Genomic DNA, 17,837 nt, shown 5'->3' with positions numbered 1-17,837 from the left:
TTCAGCTTTTCCAATGTGAAGATTGGCTGATTTTCTTTATTTTTAACATTATAAACTGAATATATTTGGGTGCTGCAATGTTGTTTGGACAAAACAAGATATTTTAGCAAAGCTCTATAAAACTGGGATGCATATTTGTTACAGCTGTTTTTTTTATATTTGCAAGAAAAAGCCTCATGTATAGCTAAATAATCAATCTGCTCATTGCTAAAAGTTAAATATAATAAAATGTTTTTGTTAAATTGCTTGTAACACATTGTTTTTACTACACTTAATTCTCTCCTTGATTCATATTTTATCCTCTGTTTCATGTATGAACATTTTGTTTGTTTGGACACAATTTTGGCAGATTTTAATCCTGTTTAGGTGCAAAATAAAAAATTCCTGCATGTCCTACTCTTCCATATCACCTGAACGCAGTATCACACGTGGGCGGGGCCTGCTGGTGAAGCGGGCGGGGCCTGTGCAGACAGGTGTAGCGACTCAGACCTGCGGTTTTACTGCTGTGCGTGACAAACGAGCAGGTTTCTGTTTGTACAACACAAACTTTATTTTTGTTCGATCAGCTCGAATATCAGTGACACTGTTTCTGTTTACCTGAGATGAAGTTTGCAGCTTTTGCACAATAATATTCTGCTTTTATCAGTAGATAAAAGAGGCAGAAGAGATTTATTTTTGAAACTTTTTATATGGTCTGAGGTGGAAACACCCGCTGCATCTGCTGCTGCTGCTGCTAAGTTACTGATCTCAGTACAGATGTTGAGAAGGAAAATCCATTAACACAATATTTTTTTTACAACAGCTTCAGACAAACGTTGATATTATTTTTTTGGACTAAACATGGAGTCAAAGACGCAACAGGAGAAGATTCTGGCTCTGATTTTTCTAATTGGTGAGTTTTTTGCTGCAGTATTTTACATGACAATTGCCAGTGTTTTATACAAGCACTTTGAAAATCCTGTTATTCTCCGTTTTCTGGGTTTTTTTCAACTGTGCTGATCCAGAAATGGAGTCTTTTGGCTCGTAAAACTGTGTAAAGTGGGAAAATACACGTGTTTGCTTCTTGTAGTTCAGAGACAGTGACTGCAATATTCCTAAATTGGATGTCGCAGTTACTAATAATCCAAATATTCAAATAAGCACATGAAGTGCAGCAAAAGTCCCCTTTCTTACCTTTTAAAGTAAACAATCATGTTTTATTCTAAGAATTCTACCATATTATAGACTCTCAGTGGGTAAGAAAAGCTTCTGTACAGGTTTGTCATGCTTTAAAAAGGTGCTCTTCAGGATAAAGGCAGATCAATTTGAATTGATATTCTATTTTTTGTCATTATTCTGGTGTGTGCATGCTCTAAAGTTGCCTACAGGACCATAAGTTCAAATACTTTTGCTGTTTTTCAAGGCCTGTCAGCTCCAGTTAAGCAAAATTAGGCAATTGTTTTGACCAATATTGCAAAATGAAAATAGCAATGACAATGGCAATTTTAGTGGGAATGATCATTTTTGCAGTACATTTCATTGATATGTTGGAATGAATTTTGCTTTTATCAAAAAATTGCAGCAGTCTACAATGCACTTTTACTTGTTTTTCATTTAGTTGCTCTACTCTATACAGTACACAACTGTATTTTGAGATAAATGTTTCCCAACTTCTTGTGTCAGGACCCCACCAGTGTACCATAATCATGTTATTTCTGTCATTTCTTTCCATCCAATACACCAATTTTTCATCGTAAGTCACGTTTCTTTTAAATTTCATCCCATTTTCTGGCTCTTTTTAAATATTTAATTGTTTTCTTGTTATTTCTCAGTGAAAAAAATACATTTTTAAATCTCTATTCTTACAGTTTTCTTCTAATATTCACCTTTTCCAGCAAAATAAGTGGCTAATTTCTTTCTCCAGGCCTTAAAAAACAGAACAAACAGGAGAACGGTTAGTTGGTTTAACAGGTGACATCTTGTAAAAACATTCAGCCTGTTACAAACTGTTGCAAGCAGCTAAATAAGGGGATTACAAGCCAAGAGATAAAAGTTTGTTTTGGACCATAACATTTTGAGGGAGACTCCGTCTGGTTTCAACAACCTGTGTTGATCCACGTCCACAAACAAATGGTTAGTCCCAGTTTTCTTGAACGAAGCTCTGACCTCCGCCCCTTCAGACACACTGTGTGACTGTGATACAGGTTTTATTAAGATCTCACTAATGCTGTGAATGGGGGGGAAATCTCTGCAGATGTAAAATGGAAAAGCAGCTCCTGAAATAAGCCTTTAACATTTGAGTGTCCACATATTTTGACACTTGTCTGCACGAATCCCTGCAGGCGTGTAGACGGAGGCAGCAGAACAGAATGTGGCTCGGTCACATTTTTACCCCTCATGAAACAGCCCAACCCACCTCCTTCCTGTTAATTCAGATGATGCTTTTATTTCCTCCTCCTGTGGCGGTTGAAGTTGCTGAACTGTGTGGACTCCCATTAAAGCTTCAAAGGCACATAACAGACTATGTTATCTTTCACCTGCTAGCTCAGGTGTGATAAAGTCATGAGTGAACAGGAACAGGAAAAGCTTGTAGCGCAGCTTTGTGAGCTCGTGTTTGTCTGGAGAGTCTTTCTGTCTGTTTGGAGTTTGTCTCTCTTGACTCATGCTCTCACCTTGGCCTCCATACCTTCCTCTAAAGTCAGTCTTTCTCCAAAGTCAACCCCTAAATTAGGTCACCAGCACTGTAGTTACTGTCAGTCTGCATGAAGACTCTTTGTGTCCTTTGCCACTGCAGGATGTGTGGGAGTCTCATATCAGCCGCCTTGTAATCATTAATTGCGCTCATGAATCAGTAACCGCAGAAGAAGAAAAAATTTGTTCACCCCAGAAATCAAAGTGCAAATGTTTGGCTTTTCCTGTTTGAGCTGTTAATGAGCTGAGTTTTTGTGTTTGAACTGCAAAAAAAGTATACAAAGTGATTCAAAGTTCCTATTCCTACCACTTAATTAACTGCATAGATGAAAAACAATTAACTGTCTGATTTAGATGAACCTTTAAGTTGCAAACACTGTTTCTGATGAGTTTAAAAAGCTGAGTTTTTGTGTTTGAGCTGCAAAAAACATCTAAAAAGTAATTTAAAGGCTCTATTCCTACCACTTTTTTAACTGCATAGATTATTAAAAAAAAAAAAAAAACCCTATGGTTCTGATTTAGATGAACCTTTAAGTTGCAAACATGTTTTAAATGAGTTTTAAAAGCTGAGTTTTTGTGTTTGAGCTGCAAAAAAGTCTAAAAAGTGATTCCTCCAGCCCACTGCTCCCAGCTGCCCATTTCCACCAGTCTACTCTGCATCCCCCTCCTATACTTTATATGCTCATCTACATACTGTTCGAATTTTACTACTAGATATATATGTAGTATATTTAATGCCAGAGCCTTACACCATAACAGTAAACTTATGAATCAATTTCAATGTTAGTTTGTACTTTGTATCATCTATCTTATCATGCATGTATCCAATTGTGACTTATATGTTCCTTGTTCCCTGCCCACCTCTTCTCCCTTCCCTCCCCCTCTACCCCTGTACCCCTCTACCCCTCTACTCCTCTACCTCTCTCTTTTGTCCCTCTCAACCCGCCGGCCAGCAGGCAGATGGGTCCCACGACATAAAGAGCCGGGTTCTGCTCAAGGTTTCTTCCCTGTTAAAAGGGTGTTTTTCTTACCATTGTCGCCTTATAGGGCTTGCTCTGGGGGTTCAAGCATATGGGTTCTGTAAAGTGTCTTGAGACAATATGACCTGTAATTGGCGCTATATAAAAAAATATTGATTTAACTGAGTTGAATTCAAATTTCCTATTCCTAGTACTATTCCTACTTAATTAACTGCATAGATGAAAAAAAGATTAACCTTTAAGTTGCAAACACTGTTTTTGATGAGCTTGGCTGTCATAATAATTTTACATTAACTTAATATTCTGTGTAATTTTAACTCAAAATTGTGTGTTAGTTGGTTTGAAACTAAACTAAATTCAAGATGAGCTAACTTAATAAAATTAGATTGCACACTTGATTTTTCATCACCCTGAAGTCAGGATTTTAGGTTTTCAAGTTAAAAAATCGAAAAAATTGTCAGGTAAAGCAAAATTAAGTTATCAAACCAGTTTCATTAAGTTACCTCAACTTGAATTTACTTTTAAATCAACTAATGCAGAAATGTGAGTTTAAATAAAACATAGTACTACATAGTACTACATACTATTATGTCAACCCAACCCAGCAGAATAATGTTTGCAGGTTGCCAAACACCTTACTAAGACACTTTATGTTGGTTTTTCCTTTAGTTTAAAACTGAATTTGAGTCAAAAGAGGGGTCACGTGACCCGATGGGTGAGGATGGTTGCCTGGGCGGGAGCTCCAACTAGCATCACCAAATATCCTCTATAATCATTTTTAACTATAGTTACAGAATCATGTCTTGCACATAGAAACGTTATGATTAATCGGAATGGCAAAAGCATCTGAAAAGCGGGGACATCAAGAAGCACTTGAGGTCTCAACACCCACAGCATGATGGCAGGTGGGACAGGATATTGCTAACATATTTGCTGCACTGCAAAAAAGTATCCAGCTATTTGGCCGGTTGAAGAAATTTGCAAACCACAATCTCTGTTGAGGCTAAACTTTCTGCATTAACTACACACATGGTGGAGGTTGAAAAGAGGGTGGAGTGGCTGGAGGACGCAGATAAAAAGATGAGAGCATCGCTGGAAGTTAACCCGCTAGCCACCAAAGTGGAGGTGGCGGACCTCCATGATGAACTTTAAAATTTGGAGAACCACAACAGGCTGGAGACGGTCATAACCTCTTTAGTGCATGAAGATCAGGTGGGCTTTATTTGCAAACGTAGTTCTGCAGATAACAGAAAATGGTTTATCGATATTATGTGGGCACTCTCAAATTCTAATTCGCCACTTGCTACTGTTTCACTTGATGCCAAAAAAAATCTTTGATAGGGTGGAATGGGGCTATTTATTTAGGACCTTAGAAGTATATGGTTTTGGAGAAACTTTTATTAAGTGGGTTCGTCTATTATATAAGCGACCAGAGGCATTACTACAAAGCAATGGGTACATATCCTCATATTTTAAGTTAGGGAGCGGCACGCGCCAGTGTTACAATTTCATTGTACCCTTGCAATGACAATAAAACTTCTTATCTTATAGCATCTGACTAACATCATTTTCATTTCATAAAACTGTTCAGTGAGCCCTCATGCCCATCCTGGAAGAAACTGCTCACATCAGGCCAGAAATGGTTTTGTTGTTCAATATATGCCAACTTTATACTGATTTACAATGACAATTCCCTCTAAAAGGAACTAAACCAAATAGAGAATGTAGGGAAATGTAGGGATCTGAGTATTCAAAATTTTCCTTTAATTTGTCATATTTCCCTCAACATATCCAGAGAGGTGACAAAGTAAAGGAAAGCCTTGAAAGCTGGTGGGGAGGACATTTTGCTGCCATGACTTGGTTCCACCTGTCCTTTTAGAGGGAACAATCAATGCAAATCAATATAAAGTTGGCATATATAGTATAACAAAAACATTTCTACCCTCAAACTGTGATCTCTTCACTGGACAGATCACAGTTTTGAGATTTTCCTTTATTTTGTCACCTGTCTGTATATACTGTATATGTGCCTGAGGCGATGGAGATTTATTCTGCCACCAAACAAACCAAAAGACAAACAAACAATCAAACAAAAGAAAACACAGATTCAACAAACCATGAAGTATTGAGGTAGGGTAATACTAAATACAAAATGAAACTAAATGAATCAAACTATAAACTTTGTCAAGAGGTGGTGTGAAAATGCATACAACAAGATCCACTGAATAGAAATTAAACAGAATGGATAGAACAGAAGATGCAAAATAAGTGAGTTTTTCCAACAAAACGGGTGCAAACAAAGAATGAACAGGCTAAAAAACACAAATTTATGTGTCAGAAGTCTAGAGATGAAGGCAACAACCTCTAATTTTAGATATATTTGACAGATTTTCAACACAGCCAGAAGGAAAGCCATTACTAGAACTTGGTTAAGACTAGAAAAAACTACACTAGGTCACTCGATTAATATTATTTCTGATAACTTCTAGATGGAAAAATTACTTTTATTGTCAGAATGCAGCTGGACAAGGTTTTGATACAATGGGAACACTAGAATCTGTACATTAAAACTGTTTAATGTGAATTTTCTGTCCGCTCATACAAGCACCCTATTTTTTTTTTTGGTTCAACTAAGCCCAGTTTTCTATTTTATTTCCACTTATTTAAAGTTTTTACTGTTTCTTTTTGTTAAAATTGTACGTTGCAGAAGTTCATTTAACTTTGTGCCTTACATAAAAATATCAAAATCAAAATATGTAGTTGAAGGCAATGATGATTGAGTGCAACTGCTATTAAGAAGGAGCTTTCCATTCCAGCAATACTCAGTTAACCATTTGCTAATTCACAATGAAAATAGATTTACTCTTGGATTTCTTCTGTTTATTTATATAGTAAATCTCCAATAATCTCCCTTTAGCTGTTACTCGGTCAATTTAAAAAATAATTTCAACAAAATATGAGTTATAGACCTTTTAATGTTTGTTAATTTTGTCTGATAAATATAATTACCTCATTAGTAACTGGCCTTGTGTCATTGTCATTGTGCAGAAGTGGCCTCAGGGTAAAGTATCTCCTCTACTGTATCACAGTAGCTTGTCACAAACAGGAAAACATTTCTGCTTTCAAAGAAAGACTTAATGGGCATAAAAGCTCCGTTGTTCGGGTTTTTAGCACCGTCGCCTCAGAGCATGAAGATCCAGGTATTTGAACCCGCCCTCCTTTCTTTATGCACATTTTCATGTCGTCAACAGACGAGCAGGTGCAGTGAAGTGTAGGTGTGAGTGTGAATGTGCTTTCTGTCAATATACAAACCTGTATGGGCTACACCCGACCTTGTGTTTCGTGCATTATAGGATAATGTCAAACCTTTATTATGAACATATAGTGTGTCTGCAGCTGTAATCTGGAAGGAATCACACTGTAAAACTGTAGAGAAAAAAATAGAGCTACAATTAACTTTTAGTAGACCTTTTATTTTAAAAAAAAATCTTTTTATCTATGAAATGTCAGAAAATGCACTCTAAAAGATAATGTTTGGGCTTGACAATGTCAGTCTTTTTGAGTCAAACCCACAAGCTATATTGAGTTAGGAGGATTAGCTTTCCTTGACAATCAAGTATTTTTAACCAGCTGAAATTGACTAAACATGTTAAAAATGGGACAGTGACTTGAGATCCTGTACTCATGGTGAAGAAAAATTAAGTTATCAAGCCAGTTTCGTTAAATTACACTTACCTTGAATTTAATTTTGCTTAAACTAACGCTGGTGCTGCGGTTAGCACCATCGATTGCAGCTTGAAGATCGCCAGTTTGCGTGACGGCCTTCCTGGCATCCGTCTGCATGGAGTTTGCATGTTATCCCTGTGCAGCGTCTGTTCTCCATTTTCCTCCCACAGTCCAAAAACTTGTTGAGGTTAATTGGTGATTCTAAATTGTCCGTAGGTGTGAGTGTGGTTGTCTGTGTGACCCTGTTATAGACTGGTGACCTGTCCAGGTGAACCCTACTTCAGCCCTAAGTCAGCTGGGATAGACTCCAGTCCCCCTACAAGCCTACAGAGGGATAAGCGGTGTATAGATAATGGATGGATGGATGTATAAACTAACGCTGAAGTTTGAGTTCAAATGTTGATGTAATTAGCAACATTATTATGCCAACCAAAACCCACTGAATGAGAAAATTAGATTTAATATTTATTACTTTATCTTGCATTTAATTAAAGTGGTAACAGATGTCTGGAATTACTTTTTAGAGTGTGGTGGAAAATGGTTCCCATGATGTCTTCGTTTGTTTGTTTTATCTGGCTAATAGTGCAGAACCAGAATTTACAACATTTAAAAAGAAAAAGGGATGACGATAACAAACTGACTGTCAGTGTCAGCCATTTTGGTCCAGACATAAATATCTATTGGTGGGATTACTACAATTAAGACAAATGACATTGGTGATCTCCTCATTTCTTTGAGCATCACCACCAGCAGATTTATGTTTTTTTGTAAAATGACCCCAATGTCCATGTCACGGCACATTTTTTCATTAGACTTACTGTGTTCGAAAAAAAAAATTATGGTTGTGTTGTAGCTGAAAATTTTGAAGAAATTCTGACCAGATATTTCCACTTTTGCTGAAATTTGAATACCAGTTTAAAGGGACAAAATGTAATTTCACATTGACATCATCGCCATTGTTGTGGTTTCTCTTAGACATCGAAGATGTGCAGATGTTGAAGAAAACATCCGTTGACACTGTTGCTTAATATAAATATGATTTATGATATAATAAAGACAGCATCTGAACAGGCACCATGGTCTGCCTGTGGAGAGTTTCAGCCAATATGAACATCCCACAGAATAACAGTATGCACTCACTTATATAGGTTCGAGTATGGGAACACAACATAACGTATGGCTTCCTTCAATGACAGGCCCCACTTCACTTTGCAGATTTCCCAGGCACAGAAGCCCGTTCAACATAAACATTCCCAGAACCAAAACAGAAAAACATATATCTCATGTCAGAGACTACCTGTTTACATAGGGAAAGAGGAAACGTATGTTTTCCCACAAATTGCTGGTCAGATACTAGAACAGACAAAACAGATTCCATTCTACTAACTTATTAAATAATACATGTCTCAGATCAGATACTACACCATCACCAAAACAGAAAGATAATAGTTTAATTTGAAGCAATGCTTTACTTCAACTACAACTCAAAATGTCAACAGTGTACTGAATGAACATGATTTGGTCTACAAAATGTCAAAAATAATGGCGATTACCACACAGTAAATCATTGTGTCTTAAGAGTTTTTTGCTTTCCTCACCAGCGGCTAAACAAACCTAAACTAGAGTTTGTACTCGATAAATAAATAAAATTTAGATGTCTTAGTTTAGTTACGCAACACACATTTATTGCCTTGTCTGTCTTTGATGCCATCTTCTCGGTTTCTTCTCAGTTTTGTCTGTCCAGGGCGACTTTGTGGAGCCTCCTGAGCCCGACACCTCGCAGGTTTCCCTGGCAGAGAGTCAGACCAGACTCCCCTGTCACTACCAGGAGGAGGATGGGGAGAAGGTGGTTCAGGTCACCTGGTACAAGGAGCTTCCAGATGGCACCAAGGACCAGATCATCACAGGTCACTTCACGGACGGCCACACAGGTAAATCAGTGAAGTGACAGCTCTTCCCAAACTGGTTTTCTCCTTTTATTGCTCTTCAACATTTAATCATGGTCAATTTAATTTGGATTTTTTGACAAGAACAAAAAAAGATGTTTTTGTGTAGAAGTGGAAACAGATTTCTGCGAAGTAATGTCAATCAATTAAAAAAACATAAAATAAGAGATAAAATTCACTCCCTTAAAGGAGAGGGGAAGGGGGAAGGGACGAAAATTCAGTTCGGTTCGTAACGTCCGACGGTGGGGGACGGATGGAGCATAACAAGCTGCACATTACGATTGGTTTGCAACGTCCGGGGGGGGAGGAACTGTCAGGTTAAATGGATATGGTGAGTGAACAGATCTTTTCAAGTCAAGCCACAAATTCTCAGTTGGATTTAGGCCTGTCTTGGCCAATAAAGAACTTTCACTTTGTTGTCTTTAAACTATTTTTGTGTAACTTTGACTGTATGCTTTGGGCCGTTGTCTTGTCGGAAAACAGATCTTCTCACAAGTTGGAGTTCTTCTGCAGACTGCATCAGGATTTCAATATTAATTTTTACAATTTCCCTTTACAAACCATCCAGAGTCTGCTGCTGAGAAACATTCCTACATCATGATGCTGCCACCACCATGCTTCACAGTGGTGATGGTGTGTTTGTAATGATGTGCAGTGTTTGATGTCCTCCAAACATAGCGTCGAGTTTGCAAGCTAAAAGTCTCAGTTTTGGTGTCATCAGACCAAAGAACCTTCTTCTAGTTGACTTCAGACTCTCCCACATGCCTTCTGGTGAACTCAAGTCAAGTGGTGAAGAAAAGGCAGCAGTTGTTGTAGCACACCCTCTCCCATTTCAGCTGCTGAAGGTTTGAACTCCTTCAGAGGACTCATAGGTGTCTCAGTGGCCTCCCTTATTACTCTCTTTCATGCACAGTCACTCGGTTTTGAGGACAACCTGCTCAAGATAGATTTACACATGTTGCATATTCCTTCTATTTCCTGATGATGCATTTAACTGTTGTGAAAGGGGCTTGGCAGCTTCTGATTTAAACATTTTAATAACCTTTTCAGAGAGTTGCTTAGTATGTTTTATGTCTACATGGTGTCGTTATATACGGTAGTGCTGATTCACCAGTGACTGGACCTTCCAGCTACAGGTGTCTTTATACTACAGTCACTTGAGACACTTGGACTACACTTACATGATCTCTATTTTACTAACTGTGTAACTTCTAGCATGTGTGTAGAATTATGTGAGTTAATTTACAGGGGATGAATACTTACGCTTTAACAACAACTATTTGATATTTTTAAGTAACTGACATTACTTTGTGGAAATCTGTTTTCATTTTGACATTAAAGAGTCTTTTTTTTGGTAAATTCTTGTCAAAAAGGCCAAATTAAATTGACCATGATTCAAGAGAGACGGAGTAAATAATTTGTAAAGGCACCTGATATTTACAGTCAAGTGTTGATTTTTCCAGCAGTTACTACAGTAACAGTTGCTGCACACTCTTTGGATATGATACTGAATGCAAGCATTCATTTTCATGAGCACAATAACCATCTGCTGCGTCCTTGGGTTGCATAGATACTCATCAGGCTTTTGCTTAGGAACTGCACCTCAAGCACTAAATATAACATCAGCCTCATGACCAGTCAATAATACAGTATTCTGCTGCTCAAACAGGAATGTTAGTGTCTAAAAAGACACATTCAGAGCGGGTTCAACATTGATGGTGTTGTAGCTGCATTTTTGGTAACATGTGGGAAAGATGGTGGAGAAGTCCAATATCACCCAGTTTTCAACTAGAAATCAATGTTGAAATCCTGGTTGGTGCTTACTAGGATGACTAATGTCTGCTTTAAATGAAACTGCTTCTTTAAATGTACTTGAGTAGAAGCGAAATTTATTTAAATAGTATGTTAAATGAGTAATTATGACTTCAAATGCCAATCATACCTGCACTCTTATTGTATAATGTGATTTCAACCATAGCAAACTGCATAACAATTCAAAATATGCATTAATAGCTGCTTAAGTACAATGAACTATGCACTCAAATTAATCATGCAATTTAAATCCTATTGAAGCAGATATTTCTGGTATTTTTCTGGAGGTGTTTCTGTGAAAGAAGCTTTAGTCGGTGACTGATGAAATATTTATTGTAAGGTCAATGCTGTGTGTTGTCATGTGCACTTATGACCTGATGGAACGTCTCAACAGCAGATATTTCGACGTGTTTAATGAAGAAACAAACAGGCTTGCTAAGAACATTATCCAAGTCTGCATTTATTTTAGCTGTTCCCATTTCAGGAACATAATAATGGATTAGATTTATATAGCGCTTTTCTATTAGGCATACTCAAAGTGCGTACAATGGATCCATTATTCATTCACTCACACATTCTCACTCGGATGGTGGTAAACTATATATGTAGCCACAGCTGCCCTGGGGCAGACTGACAGAAGCGTGGCTGCCAATCTGCGCCTACGGCCCCTCCGACCACCACCAACATTCATACACCAGTGTGAGTAGCCGCACTGGAGGCAAGGTGGGTAAAGTGTCTTGCCCAAGGACACAACAGCACATGACTAGGACAGAGGGAGAATCGAACCGCCGACCCTTCGATCATTGGACGACCCGCTCTATCACCTGAGCCACAGCCGTTCAGGAACATAAGTGTTTCATGCACACTTACAGTTATCTTATTAATATTACACAATGGTTTGTCCTTAAGAACTCGCAGATTATAGCTCAGAGATGCAGGTTGCTGGTCAGGAGATTAAAGAAATGTGTGTGATGTGCCAATCCTTATATTTCAGAGAGGCAGACTTTTGAACTTTTTTGAGTTTATTGCACCTCGAATTGTAGTTTTAGGAGCGAACACTTATTCTCGAGAGCATCACACACTGTAATACCTGTTTGTAATTGACTGGCTGCTGCAGTCAGTGTATGTATAGTACTGCTTCATGAGTAGTTGGGGATATTCTGTAACTGTAACTCAAAGTAAAGCTACACATATTTTAAACAGCATAACAAAACCAAATTATACATCAGTTATTGCATTCATAATAACAAATCTGCTCTAGCTTCTATTTCACTGATTCTGTCAGATTAATTTCGTTTAAGATTAATTAGATACAACAGTTTTAGTTCCTTCCTTGAAAACTCATATGAGAGAACTGACTTCCTTGACAGCAACTTCATTTATCCTGGATTAGAATGTAAATTCAGAACATATTTACACAAGAGAAAATTAAACCAAATTATTATTTTTGAACTAGTCTGTAAATTGGCTGACTACTGTACTTGCTGGGAAATTATATGATCTTGTACACCAGGACGGAAATTTAGTCATGCATTGTATGACATGCGGTTAAGATGAAACGCCAAAAATAAAAATGAAATGAAACACTAAACCAAAATGAACATTAACTTTCGCCAGTCAGTTTCTCAGCTATCCATGACAACAGCCAGTAGCTTAATTGATGCTGGTTCAAAGTATTGGAAACAGAAAGTTTGCACCTGGAGGTCTAGTAAATGTTTATTTTGCTTACTTAAGTTTAAGGTGCATCTATACAGAGACATTCTGGCTGGTTAATGCTAAAAGAAGTTGTTCTGTGCAGGAATACAAATAACTTTAATACAACCTAATCTTTCCTGTTATAACAATGACTTAGTGGATGAGTTAACCTAAAGGAGCGAAAGTGATTCAGTGTTTTCTTCTTTCTGTTGTCAATTGTATTCTGAAGTTGACATGGTGCAAGAAAATCCGTCAGCTTGGCTATCAGTTCAGGTGGTGCTATAAAGTTACTCAATGTAGGACAATTCATCTGCAGCTCACCAACCGCACAGTTAAAAAAAATGGAAATCAGCAACTTTTACCCAAAGAAAATGTTAAATAAGTTGTTTTTTTGCTTCTATTTAAGTGGATTTTTACACAAGTAATTCCAATTTTAGCTTCATAGTGTTTCATATTGGTATAGTGCTTGTACTTGAGTAAATAATTTAGTTCTCGTTCACTTCTGTTTACACCACAGTGTGATTTGAACAGATATCACACCAGGAGACTTTCATTTTGTACCTGGATTATGTGTCTGTGGATTAACGCTGGCTTGTTTTGACTATCTCACCATTTATTTTATTTTCTTGCCGTTAATGCTTTTGACTGTGTAGCTAAATGGACTTTTTTTCTCTGTCTGAGCTTTCTACAATCTGAATGTGCTCAGTTGAAGTTCTTGTTTTTGCCAGAATTTGGGCGTTACTCAGGCCGGGTGAGGTTCGAGAGCAGCACCCCGACACTGAATGCTGCTCTGCTGATCCCTAACACCGAGGAGTCGGACGAAGGCAGCTACACCTGCCACATCTCCACCTTCCCCAACGGAAACTTTGAGAGACACATCGCGCTAACCGTCTGGAGTAAGAGTCATCCTCCTTTTCCCTTCCTTTTCTCTCCCACACACCGTCCTAATCCTGTCAGAGCTGCTGCATGAAACCATAATCATCTTCACAGAAAAAAAAGAGCCCGTAACCGGCAGAATTCAATAGGTTTGCCAACGTGGCCACAAACTCTGGCAGCATATTTTAAGTTTTAATGCATGGAAAATGAATTTATTTCCTGCAAATTGTTTCTTGTTACTGCAAGTGAAGAATACAAGAAAATGCAGGTCTACAATGGCACCAAAAGCTCGAAAATCTACCTGTGCAGCAGTTAAATGGGAGCTCACCTGTAAAAACGTTAGTGGGTTGAGTTGGTGCCCAAGCAAGATGAAGTAGGTGTTCTGTGATAAAAGATAAACAGGTTTAACCACAGGATTTGATGAGGCATATGATAAGTCAAGTTAGATCAAGTCAGTTTTTTATGTATATAACCCAAAATCACAAAAATGCATCAAAGAGCCTTTCACTTTTATCCTTAAATTCCCTTTCCAAAAAACGCAACGCATGCAGAAACCTCAAGAAAAGGAACCAAACAGGAGGAGTGCAGTAGGTGTAAAGTTGCAGTATTAACCAGAAGGTGCAACATATGAGGCATAAGGTTTAGAGACGATATCTTAAAAGTTGGAGTGTGCCGAGCACAATCTGGAATTTCCAGATGTGTAACAGTTTGTGCGTAGCTGTAAAATGTCACCTATTTCCAGTGCTGTGTTCTTTTCTTTAAAAAACTCTAACTCCACCCTAACTCTTGAAATACATGAGATAGATTATTAACCTGTATGAAGAAACCACTTTAGTTGACATTAAAAGTCTTAAAACAAGCAGAGTTTAATTGGCAACAACTTAATGTTCTGCACCACACTGAAATTCACCTTTTCAAGTAGATTAAAAGAATGATTTTTCAGGAGATTATAGGTTATACTGTGCAGCCATTGTCAGTGGACCACCTAAAGAAGTATCTTCAACCTCTTTCTTTGTCAGTTTCTTACCGGATTACCCTGAAATAACCTCAGTGGATCATTACAGGAGCTGTGGGAATGCTGATTTTAGATGGATCCTTTAGTGTAGGTAAAGGTGGTCTACCCTAATTCTTGAACTGAACAAGGTAGATTATTAACCTGTATAAAGAAACCCATTAGTTGACATGAAAGTCTTAAAACAAGCAAGTTTTCATTGGAGAGCTGAGTGAAAGTTTTGCACCACACTGAAATTTGTCTTTGCAAGTGACTTAAAAGAATGAATTTTGAGGAGATAATAGGTTATACAGTGCAGCTGTCAGTGGAACATCTAAAGAAGTATCTTCAACCTCTCTCTTTATCAGTTCCTGACCAGATTACCCTGAAGCAACCTCAGTAGATCATTATACCGGTCATGGGAATGCTGTTTTTGGATGGATCCTGTAGTATAGAAAAAGGTAGTCTACCTTAATTCTTGAAATAAATGAGGTAGATTATTAATCCGCATGAAGAAACCACTTTTTTCTACACAAAACAGGCAGGTCTTCAGTGGAGACAACTTAAAGTTCTGCACCACACTGAAATGTGCCTTTTCAAATAACTCAAAAGAATAAATTTTGTGCAGTCATTGTCAGTGGAGCAGCTGAAGTGGTATCTTCAGCCTCCTTCTTTATTAGTTTCTGAGTGGATTTTCCCAAAATAGCTTCTGTAGAATCATTATAGCAGCTGTGGGAAGGTTGATTTTAGATGGATCCTTTAGTGTAAGAAAAGGTGGCCTATCCTAATTCTTGAAATGAACAAAGATTATTAACCTGTATAAAGAAACCACTTTAGCTGACAATATAAGTCTTAAAACAAGCAGAGTTTCATTGAAGAACTGAAAATAATACATTTTGAGGAGATAATGGGTTATACGGTGCAGTTGTCACTGGAACATCTAAAATAGTATCTTCAACCTCTTTCTTTATCAATTTCTGAGCGGATTATCCTGAAATAACCTTAGTGGAATCATTACAGCATCTGTGGGAATGCTGCTTCTGGATGGGTCCTTTAGTGTACTAAAACCAGGAATGATGCCATCAATTTCAAACTACTTTCTCATTTAGCCGCTAGCCATCAGTAGCGACAGTTTGGTCACAGGCCTGTTTGAACACGCCACCCGATCAGACAATCCAACCTGAATACACACAGCAGCATGAGATAAGATAAGATACAACTTTATTAATCCACAAAGAAATTCTTTAATCCTGCAGAACATACTGTAATTATTATGTAGAATTATTTAATTTGTGTTTGTGAATGCAGCAGATTTTGCCTGCAGGGCAGCATCACTGATGTCATGTTGTTTTGGCGTCTGTTTCTAAATCTGAACTTTGCCAAAGGTGCTGCCCATCGCTTTGTCTTTTAATCCCTAATAGCTGTTATTACTAAATGCGTGTTTTGTCTTCTGCATAAATAATCCAAACAGCAGCGGAAAGACTTAATGAGATGCTGAATGTTCACAACAAATGTGACTCGGGTGTGAATCACAACCTTGTTGAACCAGTTGGTGCCAGAAAAAAACAATTACCGTATTTTCTGGATTGTAAGTCGCACTTTTTTCATAGTTTGGCTGGTCCTGCGACTTATACTCGGGTGCGACTTGTATATATTAAAATATATAATTTCACATGTTCTTAAATGTAATTTCACACTGACCGACATGACCAAGGAGTAACCATTACTTCACGGCAACCGGGAGGATGTGCCATGCAACTTTCCTGCAAGTCATTGGATGGATCGACAACACGTGGACTACAGTGACAACTGAAACCATCCTGTCGGGATTCAGAAAGGCCAAATTAATTGAACTGGAACTGATGATGAGTCTGACGACAGCCACGCAGAAGAGGAAGCGGCGCTTCATCTTCCTCCGGCGTTGGCGGAGTTGTTCAGAAGTGACACCGAGGACGAAGAATTCAATGGATTTAGTGATTTGGAGTGAGATTGAGAGTTTGGTAAATTTGCTAAAGGGTATCTTTGGATTATGTTCATTTTGTCATTTGTTATTATAGGATAGTGTTACTTTTATTACTGAGTTGTCGGTTTAAAAGTAACACGATCCTATATTAACGGTTTCTGGCTTTTTGGACTCGTGACTTAGTTATTTCTATTCCTCCTATTCATCCTAGCTGTTATGTTCTTTATGCTATAATGTATCTGAATAAATGTTACAGTTTTTCTCAATTGATAAGACACTGTTCGTGAAAAATAGCACACATTTCCCAACACACTGCACACTATTTTTTTATTTGAACACAATTCACAAAGCACTGCACACGTGTCAAAAGCGCACTTTATTGTCAAAATCTGAACTTTGTTTTCAAAATTAAGACACACAAAGCAAAACTAGGACACTGCACTGCTAAATACAACACACTCTTCTCTCACTGTTTTCACATGAAGTGAAAAAAATGATACAGTCCTTGAAAATGACAACTTAAACACAAATGCATCCTATAAATGACTCAGAGGGTGCCATTGCAGTGCCTGACTGTACATTATAAAATAAAAAAAAATGTTAGATAAAAAATACAGCACTGTATTGTACACAGTACAGTATGCAAATATTTACACCATGTCTGCATCAATTCTTTCAGCCTGGTCAGGCCACAGGACCTATGCTATGTTTTCTCTTGAAAGAAAGACCTAGTGTGTCTGATCCATCCCTGACATGCATCAACAGAAACATCACCACATGCCAAGACCACTGATTGATAGAGATTTTCCCAAAGTATGGCTGCTGCTCATATACCTTCCACCTCCATGTAGAGAAGAATTCTTCTATAGGATTCAGAAAGGGAGACTATGGTGGCAGAAAAACCACAATAACTTGGGGGTTCATATTGAACTATTTCCAAATCAATAGTCCTCTATGAAAACTAACATTGTCCCAAATGTATTCATGTGTATCATCAGAATCCAACTGAAAAACACTCTGGAACAAACAGACACAAAACAGAGAAAAAGTCAGTCATGTACACTTTCTGTAATTGTACTAGCACTTGTGAAGCAAAATTATACTTTAGATTTTTTACAGTATTCTCAGAACATTTCTGACTGCTTGTATTGTTCCAGTATAGACATGTCACTGAAGTG

General features: G+C 37.8%; 1 protein-coding gene across 2 annotated transcripts in view; it reads left to right on the top strand.

Moving 5' to 3' along the window:
• The first annotated feature begins 497 nt into the window (after nucleotides 1-497).
• The window catches only part of LOC111579135 (nectin-4-like), a 57,120-nt gene continuing 39,780 nt past the window's right edge, over nucleotides 498-17,837 (top strand). Inside the window, exons 1-4 of one of the 2 annotated variants that reach the window (XM_055014432.1) lie at nucleotides 498-892; nucleotides 3,624-3,668; nucleotides 9,107-9,307; nucleotides 13,558-13,725. In XM_055014432.1, coding sequence (XP_054870407.1) covers nucleotides 841-892; nucleotides 3,624-3,668; nucleotides 9,107-9,307; nucleotides 13,558-13,725 — 466 coding nt within the window. In that variant the 5' untranslated portion in view covers nucleotides 498-840. The remainder of the gene's footprint in view (nucleotides 893-3,623; nucleotides 3,669-9,106; nucleotides 9,308-13,557; nucleotides 13,726-17,837) is intronic. The other variant, XM_023286282.3, reaches the window with a different exon arrangement.

Source organism: Amphiprion ocellaris, chromosome 10, assembly GCF_022539595.1.
Source record: "Amphiprion ocellaris isolate individual 3 ecotype Okinawa chromosome 10, ASM2253959v1, whole genome shotgun sequence".
Lineage (NCBI taxonomy): Eukaryota > Metazoa > Chordata > Actinopteri > Pomacentridae > Amphiprion > Amphiprion ocellaris.
This window is presented reverse-complemented; position numbering and strand designations above follow the sequence as displayed.